The sequence below is a fragment of the Apteryx rowi genome, unplaced genomic scaffold (assembly GCF_003343035.1).
Source record: "Apteryx rowi isolate R43461 unplaced genomic scaffold, aptRow1 scaffold_81, whole genome shotgun sequence".
In the NCBI taxonomy this organism is placed as follows: Eukaryota; Metazoa; Chordata; class Aves; order Apterygiformes; family Apterygidae; genus Apteryx; species Apteryx rowi.
The window spans coordinates 1,244,634-1,262,542 of NW_020451105.1; the positions used below are offsets into that span (position 1 = coordinate 1,244,634).

The 17,909-nt window shown below is 35.6% G+C and overlaps 2 protein-coding genes across 7 annotated transcripts in view; both read right to left on the reverse strand.

Annotated features, from left to right (window-relative positions):
- Positions 1-320, reverse strand: part of CTTN (cortactin) — a 27,930-nt gene extending 27,610 nt beyond the window's left edge. The window contains exon 1 of the mRNA XM_026089398.1: positions 242-320. The gene's annotated coding sequence lies outside the window, so the exon portion shown is untranslated. The remainder of the gene's footprint in view (positions 1-241) is intronic.
- Positions 321-2,776: 2,456 nt separating this feature from the next.
- Positions 2,777-17,909, reverse strand: part of PPFIA1 (PTPRF interacting protein alpha 1) — a 62,597-nt gene continuing 47,464 nt past the window's right edge. For 3 of the 6 annotated variants that reach the window (XM_026089364.1, XM_026089365.1, XM_026089361.1), the window contains exons 20-29: positions 15,883-15,964; positions 15,565-15,765; positions 14,632-14,694; positions 12,762-12,937; positions 12,568-12,665; positions 10,615-10,790; positions 9,978-10,046; positions 6,383-6,548; positions 5,547-5,617; positions 2,777-4,184 (exon numbers count right to left, since the gene is read on the reverse strand). In XM_026089364.1, the coding sequence (XP_025945149.1) occupies positions 5,559-5,617; positions 6,383-6,548; positions 9,978-10,046; positions 10,615-10,790; positions 12,568-12,665; positions 12,762-12,937; positions 14,632-14,694; positions 15,565-15,765; positions 15,883-15,964 (1,090 nt within the window). In that variant the 3' untranslated portion in view covers positions 2,777-4,184; positions 5,547-5,558. The other 3 variants (XM_026089363.1, XM_026089366.1, XM_026089367.1) reach the window with 3 other exon arrangements.

Consider the following 17,909-nt stretch of genomic DNA (forward strand, 5'->3'; position numbering starts at 1 on the left):
TGCAATTTCCGCTTCTCCCGAGCTCCCACTTCCTCTTCCCGCACCGCGGGGCGGCTCCAGGTGGGAGGCGGCCGCGGCCGCGCCCGCCGCCGCCGCCAGAGGGGCCGGGCCGGGCCAGGCCGCCCCCCCGTCCTCACTCCCCCGTAATCCTAATAACGCTGCTGAAAATTCAGCCGTGCCGCAAGGAGCTGTCAGGAGTTGTAAGAGGGTTACGTTTAATTACGTAAAGGCTTGAACATACCTTTTCTTTTAAAATACTCCCTTTGCGCTATCTCCTTTTGGAAAGTGCAGCTAAGTAATTTTTTTTTTTTTTGGGGGGGGGGGGGTGTGCAGCGCCAGGTGAGGTGCCTCACCTGTAACTGCTCACCACATATCTGAAGGAAACAGATGCTAACACACACACTAGCTTTAAAAGCTCTAAAACCAAAAGTCACATGTGTTAACTCAGTGACGTACTTTCTCAGTTATTTGCCCCCTGTTTACACTCTTTGGAGGAGGGAAATAAATATATATCATTCCTTTCTACTCTGCTTATGTATTTTTCCATTAGAAATATCTCCAACTCTAATAATAAAAAAACAGCAGTTCCAGATGAACACAGCTTTGCAAGTTTTGGAGGCAAAAATACGACTTACCCATGCCCAGTCTTAGTGGGACAGCTACTTCCAGCCAATGGAAATAAAATATAGTAGATTCACAGAGTAAAACACTAAAATTTTTCCTATATTTAACACAGAAAAATTTAATCAAGATATTTTAAAAATTCTAGTCAGTTAAGTAGAACTTACTGCTGAAAACGTGTCTCCTAGAGCAGGAAACAGGCTCCGAGAACCTGGAGTCTCTCAGGATTGCTTCTGGCTCTGCTGCTGTTCCATTCTGGAGAGCTCATCTGTCCTTCTGCTTATGGGAAGGAAAGCCAGCCACTTTTCATCTGTTCATTCCTACATGCCATAAAGCCACAAACTGTCGCTACCTAAATTAGATTGCAATTGCTATATTTTTGCCAAAATGACTTCAAGCATTAGCAAAAAATGATTCGAATAAAATTTAGAATATTGTAATTTAAGCAGTGCACTAAGACTTTATCAAAATTATCCTGAAAATGGTATTATAAAATAAGTGAAAAACACTGTCCCCTCAAAGGCACTTAGTTTGAACAGAAATACCATCCCCCAACTAACTCTTGAAACATAACATTGTAAGTGTTAATTTTTAGTTAACTGGAAATGAACTTTTCTTCCCCCCAATCTTAGCCACATAGTTCCAACAAAAGTTCTGCCAGTTTGCTGGGAAGGTGCACCTGAACTGCTCCCTATGTTCTCTACTTAGAGTTTTAGCATGACAAATGACTGCTGTCCATAAGACACTGTAAAAGCAACTTCCTGTCTTTTCATTCTACATAGTTTCAAAAGGAGAAACATGAAATAAAGTTATAACATCTATTAAGAGAGATTCCTCTGGCCCCTCACCATGCAAAATCTGGAAGTTTAAAGTTCTTTCAGATAATTCTGTCATCTCCTTTTGACAGTTAAAAAGGGTTCTCACTTTTTAAAGAAATAATTTTTATAGCAATCTGTCCAACTGAAGTCCTTAAAGACTTTTGGCATTTTACAGAAAACTACATATAACCAAGCTTTATTTAAAAAGAGTACTGTAACATGCCTATGTGACTTTTGTACATGTACTTACATGTTTTTCTATTCCAGGGGATTTTTCATTAAAATTGACTAAAAGTGTTTTTCTCAATTTCTCAGAGATAGCTATGCTCTATAATTCAGAAGGATGTCAACACACAGTTTTGCCAGTTTGTGTTAGCTTTTTCTATTTCACACATTTATTCCAGCTCTCGTTGACTCCATTGTTCTGTAACACTTAGGATTCCACAGCCTTAAAATAATCAGTGTATTTTCTTTTCACAAGCATTGTATATACTTCTGAGACACAACAATACATGACTTCGTACATCTATTGCATCAGTGAGCAGAGAAAGTATATGAAATCTTTTTAAACAGTGAAGTTTAACTGAACAGTGAGACAGATTTTCTTCTGCGCTTTCATTTTATTTTTTTCTAGAAAGATTCTCTGAAATTATAAAAGAAACCACAAATTATTAGATAGCAGTTCATATAGACAAGCTAGACAGAAACAGAGATGTATTATAGAACAGTGTTTAAAGCATCCGTCGCAATAGTTCTCCATTCTGTACATTCCACATCCTGCTGTTGATCTAGAGGACGTGATGAAATATGCTTCACTACTGCTTCTATTATTCTGTAAGTTTTTCCTTCAGTCTTCTCTTCTACACAAGAAATGGTTTAAAGTGTATTTAAACTGAAATGAACAGCCCTATTGCGACCCAATTTTGTATTTGTTCCCTAGACTCCAAATGTTTCTCCCTACAAATATCACTATTGTTATAGTCTCATTTCATTAACAAAGCAACTGTTGCTGCTACATAGAACAGCACTTCAATCTTCATCACGTGTGGACCAGAAAACACTGAAGTTGTGTGTTAAAAGATGTAAATCATAGCTGTAACTACCAGAAGAAGTAGGCAATATAGCAGTTATTTTATGAAAATTTTTTCAAAACTGATGATACATGTGAACTCAAACAATTCTCAAGAAAATGTCATATCTAATGTAACATTCTTCTACTGAAGAAGAGGAAAAACCATCATTTGAAACAAGATCTACAGGGCAGCAATCAATCATTAAGATGCTTTATTGATAATCTCCACTCACCGCAAAAATACCTGCCTGTATACAATTAGGTCTTAGCTTTTCAATAGTGTTTTATTGGCAGTGGAAAATGCATCAGTACTTTATTGAAAGAAAGCAATAAATAATACTGTGATAAAAATAGTTCAAAAGTACTTATAGACTGTACATATTGTTACATAATCTGAAAATACATAAAAGATTAATAGAAAAACAGAACAGTAACAATGAATTTCAGTTTTACAAGCAAGTTAAAAGTGGAAAACAAAGTAAGAAAAGACATGCTATATATATTGTTGCATAATAAATAATGCACCATGATCTGAACAGATTTCTTGCTGGCTTTTTAATATGCCATTTACAAGTACTGAATACATTTTTCTACTCATACAGTCCAAAATGGCTACAACCATCAAAACTGAAGTCCAGACAACTCTTTAGAACAAGCTTACAAAACACAAAAAGATGACTTACATAAGAAAAGTAAGGCCTTTATTAGAAGCTGCACTGCTTTTGTTTTCAGCATATTGTACCTTTATCTTTCACTATACATTTGACATGATATTGCAGTGCTTCATGATTGGTCCATTTAAACTAGTTTTACCCTTTCCACAAGGGTTTTCAGTCAAAAAGATCTAGGACAAAAATTCTCTCTGTGGCCTGTAGATTACTATCAGGAATTTTTATGAAGTCTGTCTTCCTCAATTAAGGAAAAACATTTCTTAGTTTATGGCTTGTTTTCAGTCACTGCAAAGATATGCTATACAAATACAGCTAAGACAAAGTTATGACCAAGTCAATCATTTCTAAAACGTGTTCCATAATGTTCTAGTTTTTCCCAGCTTTTAAAGCAAGTTATATTTTAAATAAAGACAAATCCCCACTACTTGACAAATCCTCTTTGTGGAAAGGTACAGTTCTGAAAAGAAGAACAATCATGTACCATACCTTCTACAACAACATATGCTTATCTGAAAAAAGCTGGACTTATTTTTAGATCTAGCTAACATTTCCAAAAGACAAAATATATACTGCTTGGTGTCATGATACTTTTACAAAGGTATGAAAATCCTTTTCATCTTCTGTTTCATTATTAAAAAACAATGATAATTACAGTAACTGCATAATTTACAAAAACCCTATATTACTTATAGGGACATATACATACAAGCATTACAGTACATTCAGTTGGAAAGACTAAAATTAGAATAAAAATCAGCAATGATTTGATTTGTAGACCGAATACAAACAGAAAAAGTAAGTAACTATATAAATGAGAAGTCACATAAATATAAGAAACATTTAGATTCTAAAATATCTTCTCTATAGTACTCATGAATTTATTTGCTAATTAAAAACTCTGTAATAAAATATCTCAAAGTGTCCATTTAACAAGTATTAACAGATTAAAAGTTCCAAATGTTCAAAATGCTGCATATCACCGGTAGAAATAGTGTGGGTAAACTGCAGAAAAACAAAGACAAAAACCCCATCTATTAACAGTTTTTTTAAAAGCACTTCCTAAAAGGTTTCTCACAAACAGCTCAGTATTGTAGCAGTCATGCATCAAATTATTGCCATGCCTGATGTATACAATTTTACTGCCTTCTAGAATTTTCTGTTGCAATGCAAAGTCAGGTGTTTCCCACTTTCTAGAGACTGACTCACCCTAGGTGATCCGACTATAAAGAAAAATTCCAAAACAATGGAAAGAATTCATGGGGGGAAAAAATACAACTTCAAACTTCACTACCTTAAGACTAAAATCATTTTTTAAAATATCCTCTGAGTTTATAAAGTGATTGAGCCACATAATCTAAGTTGTTCTGTGCAGGAATTCCCCTTCTCAGCTTTTTATACATGAGAACTCTTTAGAAAACATTCAGAATTTGAAGAAAAGGCAGGTGATAGTTGAGTTAGTAGGGATGTTACTGGTGAAAAGAAAAAAAAAGTGTAAGCAGAAGAGCCAGGCAATTTATAGCCCATGGAAGAACCTATTATTAAGAGGCAGAGATTGTGTGCTTACCATGAAACCAGTATTTTCACTGGACTTTTTTTTTTTTAATCTAGTATAGTCAAAAGTTTTAGTTTTCAGGCTTGTGTTTGCAAATTAAGAGAGAAAGACTGCTCCATGAGAAAACACAGCAAAGACTGCTAAAGAAAATCAGTCCAAGTCCTGGAGAAAGACAGGGTTATATGCATCTTTAACACCAAATGCATGTATTCCAGCTAAACACGCCTATTTTATCAAGCTGTCTTTTACTGTCAGCACCGCTCACACCTACCCAAATTTAGACCGCTGGTAGCTAAATCCAACCAGACAGCCTAAGCAATCACAGTGGTATGAAGTATCCCAGAACTGGAAAACTATGGAATTACCCCTTAACAACTGAAGATTGGAAGTATACTGTAGTGGGATAATTTTGACCAAGCAAAGAATCTGAAAGACCAATATTCTGAACCGCAACGCCACAAACCAGGTTATCTTCTCTCCTCCGTATTCCTAATTTAATTCCCTTCCCTCCTCCCTCCTTTCACTAGAAGTTCAGTTTCAACCTTTGATTTCAACAATTTCTGCATGGCTATTTAGCCCTGGCCCTTCTTCATGCTGTTAAAAAAAAAACAAAAAACAAACACACTTGCATAACTAAATGTTTAAATGCTGGTAGACTTTATCATAGGAAATAAGCTCTGGATTTTGAATATAACAATCTAGCCTGCAAATTTGAAAGGGTTTTATAAATGTATAAATTCATTGTATTAAAATACTTCAAGTTTTATTTCATAAATAGCTGCTTTACTATCATACCTATCAACTTTACTCACCAGGAGAAGGCTTTAACAGGAGTACGTCCTTACTGTAGCAGAATCCAATCGTTGTGTTCCTGATACACTGCCTATTTCAAAAAGCACGGGAAGACATGCAGAACACAGCATGCATGTTAGTTTTCAAAAACATCACAGCAGTGTGATTACAGCTATTGTATTCACTCAACTCTATAAGGTTATAAGTTAGGAAAGGATGATTTATTGTACAGTTTATACGTACACCCATTCCAGTTTCACTGGCTAACAACAAGAATGCCTAAAAAATATATATGCCAAATAGCACACTGCCAATGGCAAAGATAATTTCTATAAATATTTTTCTATTTTTTGTCATTTTCTCTTATGACAATTCTCATAGTTAAAGAAAACATTTTACATAAAGACTACTTATTTTAATCTTTGTAATTCATCACATCAAGAATTCTGGAAAAGGGAGTTTATTCAAATCATTCCTTGAATGGATTTTATTGCATTTCAGAAGTGGGACTTGCATTGGTCTAATTACTACTAATTAGAAGTGCATGTCTCACGCATGTCTGTTTCTAAGATAAAACTGTTATTAAATACTTGTACTGATATGTAATTTTATTTACCTACTTTTATATAAATTTGTGTGTATAATTCTCATCTTGCTATTCAAATGAAGTAAAAAGCCTCTGTATCCAGTACAGCTTTCTGAAATTTAATCACCCTATTGTTAAATACAGTGTTATATGCACAACCATGCACACAGCAGATGCTTTTATGCAGCGAAAAAGGTAATTTGAACTTAATTCCCTTGTAATCTCAAGCAAAAAAAGTGCATCATGCTTAAAATAATACAAAAGCAATACCATCAATCTGCATCTTCTTTGGCTGCATAGAGGGTGAAGACATGGAGGTTGTAACTCTGAAATTTGCAGGGAGAGTCTCTGCTGAGCCAGCAGCTAAACCTCTTATGTCCTTTGGTCTAAACTTCTTCCTCCACGAAGGTGCTCGCCTAAAGCTCTTTTCATCATCCTGTTATATTGATAAACATCATTAGCGATTCCAAAATGCAGGATTATTACTGACATTAAAAGGATTACTGACAATCTTAACTAAATATAGTAACACCATAAGACTTAATTTTCAGAACAGGTCAGCTGCAATAGCCGCAGAAGTCTCTTGTTTCCAGCAGCTTGCATTCATTTGCTACAATGGAGGCTCTTCAGCTCAGTAACTATGGAAATCCATGTGCTCGGCACATCTAGAAAAAAGGTATCGCAATACCCACTTACTCTGACTGAAATCAGTGTATATTTGTACTTGATTTGCAGTAATTCATTAGTGTTGCATCACTCACTCATTCTTAGGTGATACGAGGAATGGAGTAGATCATAAAAGGTGCTTTGGGAACACTAACATTTGGAGGCTTATTTTGAACAATCATTTTTAACCTTAAATTGTCTTACACGAATGATAATACAGTGCTCTCCCATGGTACAAATTACAGAAAATGATGGTGAGAAAAAAATTTAAAAGAAAAAAAGCTTTATTGCTATGTACTGTTTTGTTTAAGCACTTTGGAAAATAACTTGTAATTATTCAGGTACATTTTCCCCTGATAATACATTTGCATCTTCAAAGAAATATTCCACTTTAGAAATACAGCATTGCACCTACTAAATAGAACAGTTTCAGCCCTGCTTCCAAAAATATCGTGTGGAGTGAAAGTATTTTATGTCAATGCACAAATATGCATTGTGCATCTAGGTTTACCAACTCTGCCTTTTGAATCAGTTCAGTCATTTGAATGTCATTTTACCTAAAATGTACCCTCTTTTAGAATTTAAATTAGCTGTAAGTGTCCGCATTATTTGGGAAGATTTTCATGATCAGCAACTGTCCTGTGCATTCCGTAAGAGCTAGAACATGGCAGAAATGCCATTCCCTAAAAGCTTTCTCTTGCAATGAGAAGTCATTAAGGAGAAATACTTTAGAAAACTATCAAGCTACTTTCTGATGATGTTATTAAAACCTTAGTATAGATGCATACTGAGAATGGAGCTGTCAGGATGTGCCACAAAAGGGCTGCAACAAGTCCATTAGGCAAAAGATCAGTGCAAAAGAAAGCCAAGCGCACCACAGCAGCCTCCTTTCTCAACTTATTGTTGTACGCTTCATCTCACTGACCCAAGAAGAGTCTAAGCCAGCACCTTCACCCTTCCCCAGGCCTCTTCCTTATATCTGCACAAACATTTCTACAGATAACCAAATCAGGGAACCAATCCATGATAACCATGCTGCTTTTTTAGCCACATTACTCTTACCCCGGATCAGTTCCTCCAACACAGTTCGACATGCTATTGCATATATGCTCATTAGCACAAAAGAGGTAGCACAGAATTAGGACTCCCTGTGGAAGTACCACCACCTTGAAACTGTTCATGGAATTACAGCACAGAGCAATGCAGAGCTTAAAGATGCAACACTCTCCCTTATATGCCGAGTTCATGGGCACTAAAAGAATCTCACGCACCGTTTGTTAGAGTTTACACTCATTACATTTTAACGAAGTTTGCACACTAAGAACAGAAGTCACTTTGTCTGACACAAGTCACTTTGATGTGCAAACATTTCTGGTGGTCATCCTATACCAACACTATTCAGATATTAACTATATAAATTGGAGTTAGTTATAATTTAAATAATTCCCACAGCAAGAACATGTGTCTTGTATTTCCGTTGCAAAACAGCATTAGTAACACTGATACTGCCAAAACATGAACTTAAGTCAAATCTGACAGGTCTGCATCTTATTCTGTTACAAAAGCACACACCTCCAGGAAATTAGGCAATTGCACTGACAATTGTATTTTGGGCTACAAGCAATACTCTAAGTAAACATCATATTTTAAGGATAAAGCTGCAGACATGTTGTTTTAATCAAGGCAAAAGCGTAGAGCATATTTGCCAAATGAAAATTAGCAAGACTAAAACTAAGAAAAACAGTAAGATAGGGTAATCAGATATCAAAAAAGGACAGAACATCAGCACCAACTTATGACAAAAAAGTGATATTGAGAACAGTATTAAAAAAGATAGAACTTCTACTTTAAGCAGTTCACCGCAAAAGAAAGTTGGTCAAATTTTTATTCCCACTACAGATGGAGGGGGGGGAAGCAATACGCAAACTTTAACTATTACACACTTTAGTTAAAAGATTTCAAGGTTTTCTTGAGGAAGTTAAACAGACCTGACTGCTGCAGCCTCCCTTCACAACTATAAAGGCTAAAAATTAAAACAGAAATGAAACTCTGCTAACAAATAGCCCTTATGGAAGTTGCCAGTGTTTCTCTCCTAATTTGTTGGGTAGTCTGTCTCTGAAGTCTTTCATGTGATTTCATTTCTCTGCTTAAATTATTCAAAATGCCCTATCACTGAACACCATATTTCTCTTAAGACTATTCAGAAACCATTGCTCAACAATAATTTGAAGGATCTAAAAGGACGATTTCTCCTACACATTTTCATAAAAACACTTTATGTATTCAGTAATTTGACAACATGTTTTCTCACACCCCCAGCACTGCGTTCATCTCCATGTGAATACTTCTTCAACCAGCTTGCTGCTCTAGAAGGTCCTCCTCCTCATAGCACATTACTATCTCTAGAAAACTGACTTCAGGAGGTATCACGCCTGAATCCACATGTTCCCAAATGACTTGTGCCAGCTGAATCAATAATTAAGTGTGCTTAATGCACCCTCTTCCTGTGATTTATCATCTTTAATTTTTCATTTAACAATTCCTGTATGCTTTTTATCTGAATTTTTCTGACAACTGCAAATGTTTCTTTTTACTGAAAACAAATACAAGTAACTATACTGTAATGGTGGCTTTAAATAAAATCCAGAACACTAAGCAGCAATGCTCAGTTTTCCTTAAGAACTTTTTTCTTGCAGTAGGTTTGAAGAATGTGTTTCATTCATAAAGTATGAGAATCAAGATTTTATTTTTGTATTAAAACTATATTATGAATAAATTAGGAACAGCTTTCTTGAAATACACAAAAATTATTTGAAATACTGCTTGTTAGGACAAAGGTTGGAAATGTACTATACAGCACCTTTCTATACTATATCTTGTTCATCTGCAACACCGGTCACTGATTTTCCTCACATTTCAGACAGAAAAATAAGATTCAGACAAAAGCACTATTACTAGACATTAAGCATGCAAGCTACAGAAACAAACTTTCAGAGCATCTCATATGTCCATATTCAAGATTATCTTACCTAAATAAACACAGAGAATCTGCCATATTCAGGAACTCTCAAAGGCAAAGAATTTCAAGTTAAGATTTCTTCCACTAATAGTTTAAAAAGTGTCAAGCTAAATTCTTTCACTAAGAGTTCTGATAATGTTCCCATGACTATAAAATGAGTCAACAGCTTGAATAACTTACTTCATCAAGTCTTCTGTCAGTGCCCATAACAAGAAGGTTATTAAATTCCCTCTCCAGAACAGCACGAGCCTAAAGTTTACAGTACGAAAGAAATAAAAATTAATTCCAAAAGTTCAGTGAATCTATAGTAATTTAAGATGTAATAACCCAAACTGTGGAAGACCTTGTTATTGGATTAATAAAGCATATATTTAGTACATGAGAAGTTACAACAATTTAACTTACTAAAAATTTAAGGGGGGCTTAACAGCCCTCCTTTCCCCTTACTTCTGTCATGAAAATTCATAATCTCTGGCTCAAACAATTATTTCAGAATAAAGACTAGCAAATACCAAAAGAAAGATGATCAGTCTTACACTAATCTTGTGAAGAAGGGCTATAAGGAAAGATTTGTTCAAACAGATTTAACAACAAGAACTGTTATTAGCAAGTAGAAAATAGCAAGAAAAGTGTACTTCTGTATTTTCTTCTTAYAGGAAAAAAATGATTAAGGACAACTTTCCATTTCTATAGTTTCTACAGCTGGGAATAAAGACATATGCTTACCTAAGAAAAGCTAAAAACAGTCATTCCATTTTTAAACCTTCATAGAGAAAAAAAAATTATCAACCCTAAACTAACTGTAATTCTTGCTTACCTGTGTGTTCTGAGTAGGTATTTGTAGTAAGAGAGCTAATGCGTTGTAATCAAATGTTTCATCTAAGGCCACAAGTGCACCATGAACTCCACTCTCTATAAGGTTATTCGCATATTCTTTAAGACCAATGGACAACACCCAGCGGATCATTCTGTCATTACTCCAGACAAGGACATCTATGGAGGAAAAAAAAGTCGTCTGATTTGAAAAAAAATTGCCCGATTTATATAACACAAGATTTCTAAACAACCAACCACAACCCTTATTTGAGTGGTTTGCTGGTGTAGGGATCAATTTTCATGTATACACAATTCATTGCAATTGCTGTCAAAGAATTTTGTTACTTAACATTTAGGGTGGTATCCAAGCTACCTCTACGTTTTTGGGGTGCATAAGAAGCTCTGAATTGGTAACAGAACCTCATGTTTAGGACTAAGCACTCAGTGTTGGATCCCTTCCACACAGTAGTTTGTCTTGCATGGTTTTATAAATGAGCATGAAGGAGGAATTGTTCTTGCTTAATCTCCTCTCTGCGTACAGAGGGGGGCTTACAGTTGCATTAATTGTTAGGAGACAAGTACAGCTGGCCATAGTATTCATGTAGATAGGGAAGAGAGGGTCTTCCATTTTACACAGCCACTTAAGGGCTTGTTATCTCATTCAAGAGGGACTAAGTATTTTGGAAAAAAAAAATTAGTACTCAGAAAATCCTAACGACAATTTCTCATGTGTTTCCTACTGAATGTGAACCAAAGCCTTTAAAAATTATTAGTGTTCTATAATCTTACATACCTTTAAGTTCTGACGATGTTCAGTTTAGTAATACAGACTTACCTTTGGCTTGTGTATTCATATTACTACAGATTTCTGCCATCATAAATTTAAAGTGGGAACCAAATGTATTTGAAATTTGCTGGAGGGCATTTCATACCATAATAGTTTAAAGATGAACATACTCTCATCTTGTAATTTTTTCAAGGAAAGCCTTATGAAGCGGCATTTATGTGTTCAGCCCAAATGTCAAGACAAAAATTACGTTCTCACTAGTAGTTTTTACACTACTCAGGAATGTCTGTATCATTGAACTTTTAAAATGGTCCATAGCACGTTTCCGGCCTGTGTCAGCTAGCATTCTTCCCAAACAATTCCCAGGAACAAAGCAGGAGCTAAGCATTCCAAGGAGCATTGCCCTGTAGGCAATGAATGAAGCTATACCATTTAGGAGGCTAAAAAAAGCTTAACAGAACAGCCTTGACACAGGCTTGTTTCATGCCAGTCAGTTGTGATGCCTGGGAATCTGCCTGGGCACAATCAATCTGTTAGAACAATAGCAAAAAAAGTATCACCACAAAAGGGAAGATGCAGAACCTTTTAAGCAAATTGTGTGGACAAGGTAACCCTAAAAATCCAGTCTAAGATGGCAGAGAAGACTTCTGCTATTAGGGAGGGAACAAAACATTTTCTATGGGAAGTTGAAATTGGTGTGAATTCCCTCCCTGCTTTTTCTTCAGTGACTTCTCTCTTGTTCAATAACCACCATGAATCTAGAAAATACAAACACTTAAGTCACCTGGATATTTTTCATAAAGTTCAGGGTAATAAAAATTACCAGTCACAAGCAACAATAAAATTATTTAGATAGACAGTATGTCAAAACAGGAAAAGCTTTTTCCAAAACCCTCATCCTCATAAAGTGTTTAGTTCACGCTTCAGAGAAATAAGAGTTTAAAACATGCCTCCAGTTGTTGCACACCTCTGCAAGAGTGAATGATTTAATGACGCATTTCATAATTCACTATTCAGGGCCTGTATGCAAATGTGTCTCCTGCGTTTAACATCTGTTATTTCATAAATAACTCCTCCCACTAAGCCTTTTTTTTTTTTTATAACATATTTGAGGCATATCAATGAAAGCAGGTTAGAGTTAGACTGATGTCAAGACAAAGCATTAACCTTTAATTTCATTCTGGCCTTCTTCTCTTTTTCTTTCAAGTTCCTTTCGATCATAGTTCAGTCTTCGTAGGCACATAATTCCACACTGAAAACTGTTTCTGTTTAGAAAAGAAAAAAAAGAAAAAAACCCACTTTTATAGACGACAACTGAAACATCTTCTACAAGTTTGGTCTCCAAGCTTAACTCTAATTACCTGTGAAAGCTGTCCACCATTTTAAGTTGTCCGCGAAGATCTTTCTTAGTCAGATGATCCAGCATTCTAGCATCAACAAGACACTCCATGAAGTAACTGCGATACTGAGGAAGTCCCAGACTAGGGAGCCATTCATTGCCAATCCACTCATGGTTCATATCACCATAGGCTAATGTCTGTTTTTAAAAAATTAAAGGAATAAGCTTATTAAAAATAAAAAAAATATATAAAGAGAAAAATAATATACAGAGAAAAGCTTTTCAAGACAAGAAGACATATTTTAAAGAAAAAGGTAAAACAATGCTTACYGAATTTTTAAGTCTGTAAAAATAAGCAACTCAAAACATTGAGTACTACATCTATGTTTTGAGTTTGGATAGCAAACTGAAAGAGCGCATCACTCTTCTAATGAGGTGTCAAGCTTTGATTTTAATAATTGACAATCTGTAGATGAGTATCTGAGAAGTAGTTAATGGGACATAAACAGGTTTAAGCTGGAGGGCAGCCAAGAAACAAGAGGCTTTACTGTTTAAAGATATGGGTCACAGACAAATCTTGTGTTTTGTTTATACCCCTGTAGCAAATACTGAACCATCTCAATACCTGAAAATACAAATAGGATTCATCACCACTTTAAGGGAAAACAATTAGCCAAGGAGGATTACAGAACACTAATGCATAGAAATCTGCTTAACTATCAAGGCTCAGTATGTATTGTGGCACCCTTATGATGGTGTACAGGTTGAACAGGGACTTTCTGCATACAGCAGATATTTTCATTGGACTTTTGGCTTCCCAGAGATCCACCCCCCTCACCCCCCCACCCCCCAAAACATTCCAGGCTTTATGTCCTAAAATTATTTTAACATTTATTTGATGTACCCTGTTCATACATAGAATGTCACAATGCTCATTAAGAAAGAATAACTTCATTTTGGTGATTCATTAGCTAGAGGACAAATATTTCAGAAAGCTAATGATAAAGACTTCTGAATATTCTTCCTCTAATAGTCTTACTATTAAAAAAATATGCAAAGCTTTTTTTTGTGATATACTATGTAACAAAGTTAGTATTTTTTCAAATTTGTTCATGATATACCAGCTAATGTTGGAAGTGCTAGAAAATACTTAAACATCTAAATACACCTAAATATAAAAGTATATCTTCAAACTGTGTATTATATAGAGATAAACCTGTAATAGCTTCCTCCTCTCCCACCCCTAAGACACACCAACAGTCACTAAAGGAAATAGCTATAAAAGAAAACATTCTTTCACGCTCTAATTATGACCATGTACATATACACTATAATATTACGTAAAGTTTCCAACCTGAGCCCAGCTTCCCTCCTCATCTTCCTGTTAGGTGGTTAGAAAAGCAAAAGAACACATATGTATTAGTATTTAAGTTTAGTAAGGAGATCAGAGTTAACGATGCACTGCAAGGCTCTAAGTTTACTGCATACGAAAAAAATCTAGATAAAGCAAGCATCATGCATTTTAAAAAAATACAAGATATTCATTTTCCTAAAAGTTGGAAAATCCATCTACTGATTAGGTTTTCTGGAAAGAAGAAATTGATGCACAAATAATTCAATTTGGCTACAAGCATAGTTAATCAAATCAGAGCCCCCTCTTTTACAAATTAGAAATTTTGTTTACAGTAATATCAAGGTTGATTTTTTTTCCCCTTCTGGAAAAACTTATCAAGATGCAGGTTACAAAGTTAATAATTAGAAGAAGCTGTAATCTAAAATAAGTTTAAGACTTCTTTTTTTTTCTGAAAAAAGACCAAAGGGCATTTGATTCAAGTGTTTAAAAAGTGGAAAAAGCACTCTAAAGAACAGAAGCGGCAACACCATAAACTAACCGTTTGTTGTGTGGCTGTAAGATTTTCCATTTCTTCATGTGTTACCCAGACATTTCCCGTAGTCTAACATGACCCCACAGTGAACCAATCACATCCAATGAAAGGAAAGCAGTAACAAAGAGGAAAGGTTGCAGAACATGTAAGCAATTGGTACATATAAGGAGCAGGCATGGGCAAAAGCAATGGTTTCTACTCTTAAGTATAAGTTATCTATCTAAAATGATGGCATAGAATAAAAGCCTATTAACATGGATCACTTTTCTTCAAAGATATTAGCAAAACTGAATATGATAAATAGCTTACACTGATGTAATTAACAAATACTTGATTATGCTGTAATCCGAAAAATGCAGTTGTAGCCTAGTACATAATCCCAGAAATAGCTTTAGACTGCAGGGTAGGCAGACCCATGGCGGGGGAATTCACACCAACTTTGGATGGCTAAATTTACTGATGTCTCTTTATAGTATACAGAGACAGGTGGGCTCTGAGTTTATGCAATCTCAATCACTGTTTGGAGTTAATGGCCTTATGTGGATAAGAAATAAAGAGCTTCCAACTATTTTACACATTTCTGTACATACACGTATACTTTTTCTGTATTACAAATTTTTGGGGGTGCATGAGATAATGAGGCAAATAGCATGTATTCTAAATATGTTAGAATATATTTTTAGATTGCATATACTGATATAAGCTACTCTTTCCCTTAAGAAAAAAGGGTAATTATTCCTTCATTTAACTTCTATGAAAGGAAAAGACATCCTATTTAAATAATCATGTGTTCACCTACAATTTAAAATACCTTTCCAGAAATTCTTATTTGAAGCTCAAATCTTTTCAGTTACAGACTTATGGTAGAATTTTTGAAAAATTTCTGGAGGAGCTCCTGCAGGTTCTAAAGGATGTTTGATGCTAGATCACTTTCCTTACCGTCCTTGAGGTGGGAGGGGCAGATGGACTTGTTAGTGACATGATCTCTTGAATGGCAAGCCTCAGCTTCAATCTGTGCAGAGGATTACTGATTCCAATTTCACGCTGTATTTCTGTATCAGACAAGGCTGACATGATAGCACCGCTTTTCACATTTGCTCGGCAAGCAGCCACATACCAGGCCGGCATCCCTACCCATAGCTGAAACACAAAACAGGAAGTAAGCAGGATATGGAAAACAGTCCTCCACCCAAAATCTTTAATTCCTTTAAAACAAACAAACAAACAAACACCAAACAAACAAACCAGACCACTCACCTCTAACCACACAACCACAGTAGGCCCATCCCACTGTGCAAAAGGTAATCCTTGTCTTCTGGCTTCCTCAAGCAATTCATGCCTACAATTACAGAAATTGTTATTAAAACGAGCATAACCTAATGCAGATATAAAAAGTTAAGCACTGCATTCACATTACTATTTCTTTCCAACGTAGAGTTTTCTTCTTTTGTCAGCCTTATAGATGCAATGAGGTTACCGACAGACTAGTAGCCGCCTTTGCAACTACCACAAAATGGATATGAAATATCCAGTTCATTCTTCTAGACATACCAGCAACACAGGAGCCTCATATTAGATTGATGGATATCTAAATGTCAAAAATAATCAATGAAGTCATAAAAATGCTAGCAACTGTTCTGTCAAAAGACAGTACCTCTCCACCTGCATGAATAATAACTTCTATTACTTCACAAGAACCTCTAATACTTGATCCTAATGAAATATACTACCCAGTGAAAGAAAAAAAAGGGAGGAGGAACTGTCTGATAACTGGTTGCAAATAACCATTCTCATGTGTCCGTTTTAAGATCCAACAATTAAAGGTGAAATAGGGTTCAGCAATTAGCAGCTCAATAACTAGATTTCACTAAAACAAAAAAAAACAAAAACAACAAAACAAAACAGACACTAAAAGCCAACGCTTTTGTACACTTTAAAAATATAGAAGTATTTTTAAATTAAGAATAAAGAATCTATGATAGCAGGAAAATAACTGAACCTATTACATTCAGCCCTCAAATAATTAGGACTAAACACATTCAGTTTTGATTTTATTTGATTTGATTTTTTTTTTTAAAAAGGGACAAAATACTATATTTTAAAATGTCCTTTGAAAAGAACAGAATAAAATGCTTAATATTGTACTTGTCAAAAATGAATACAATGTTTTTTTCCAAGCAGTTTAACTTCAAAATTGGTGCACTTGTCTTCAGGTCTTTCAGGTTAGTACAGTAACATGGCTACGTAATGAGGGAAGCCCACTAGAGATGAAGAAGAGATGCCCACAGTGTGATGTCTGACTAGGACTGCCTGATGAGAGCAAGTGATTCCCCCCCCACACACTAGCTTATAAAGCTATTTGAGGTTCTGTAGTTCAGTGAATTGCACTGTCATTTCTGGAAGTTTTACGAGTCTCCCTGAGTCCTTTAAGTTAACTGCAAAACAGCAGATCGTTTGGAGATGAGCAGTAGGGGGAATGTATCAAAAGCGTAACCTTCTAAGCTCAATGGGTAACACAGATGACACACCAGTTTAGTTTCATATGCCATCCAATTACACCAATTAAAAAATGAGGCGCAAATTCCATCATCATGAAAATTTTGGGAGAGGGGAAAAAAAGCGCACTTTGCAGTAATGTTGGCAGTGTTAATGGATGGTATAAAGTTGCCACTTTGAAAGATAAAAGGATGCCAAAGAAACAGCTGCTTATTGCCAAAGTAGGTGGCAAAACCAAGAGATAGATGTTCACAGACTTAATGAAGAATTAACTGAACATCATTTGGAATGGGAGATCAAGCGTGCTGTTGGAAGAGAGAAAAGCTTGTCCTTAGATGCATTCAAAAGGCCTCTAACACCAGCAGTGAAGAATACCAAAGAACTTGTGGTGTTATACGAAGAGAAATGCTGTCACAACTGCAGGTGCTTGATGCAGTAGTGAACAAGCAAGTCCTTTAAAGACCATCTGAAGTCTTAGAGTAGCTCTTGGCAGGCAACCATGCTCTACCCTACTAGGAAAGTAAAGAAGCCTAGTGCAACACCATTATGTCACTGGATTAAGACAGCAAGGGAATGGGTAAATCCAGGAGTTGTAGCCAAAGGGTTTATGAAATGCTGGATTTCAAGTTTCACGGAAGAAACTGAAGATGACTTATTTAGAAGTTGACAACAGAGAAAACACTAGAAGGAAAAAAAGTGAAGATGAAGAGAGTGATAGTGATGGAAATAAAACAATAGTGATGGAAATGATGAAGAAATACAAGGTGTAAAAACTAAAAGGCAATAGT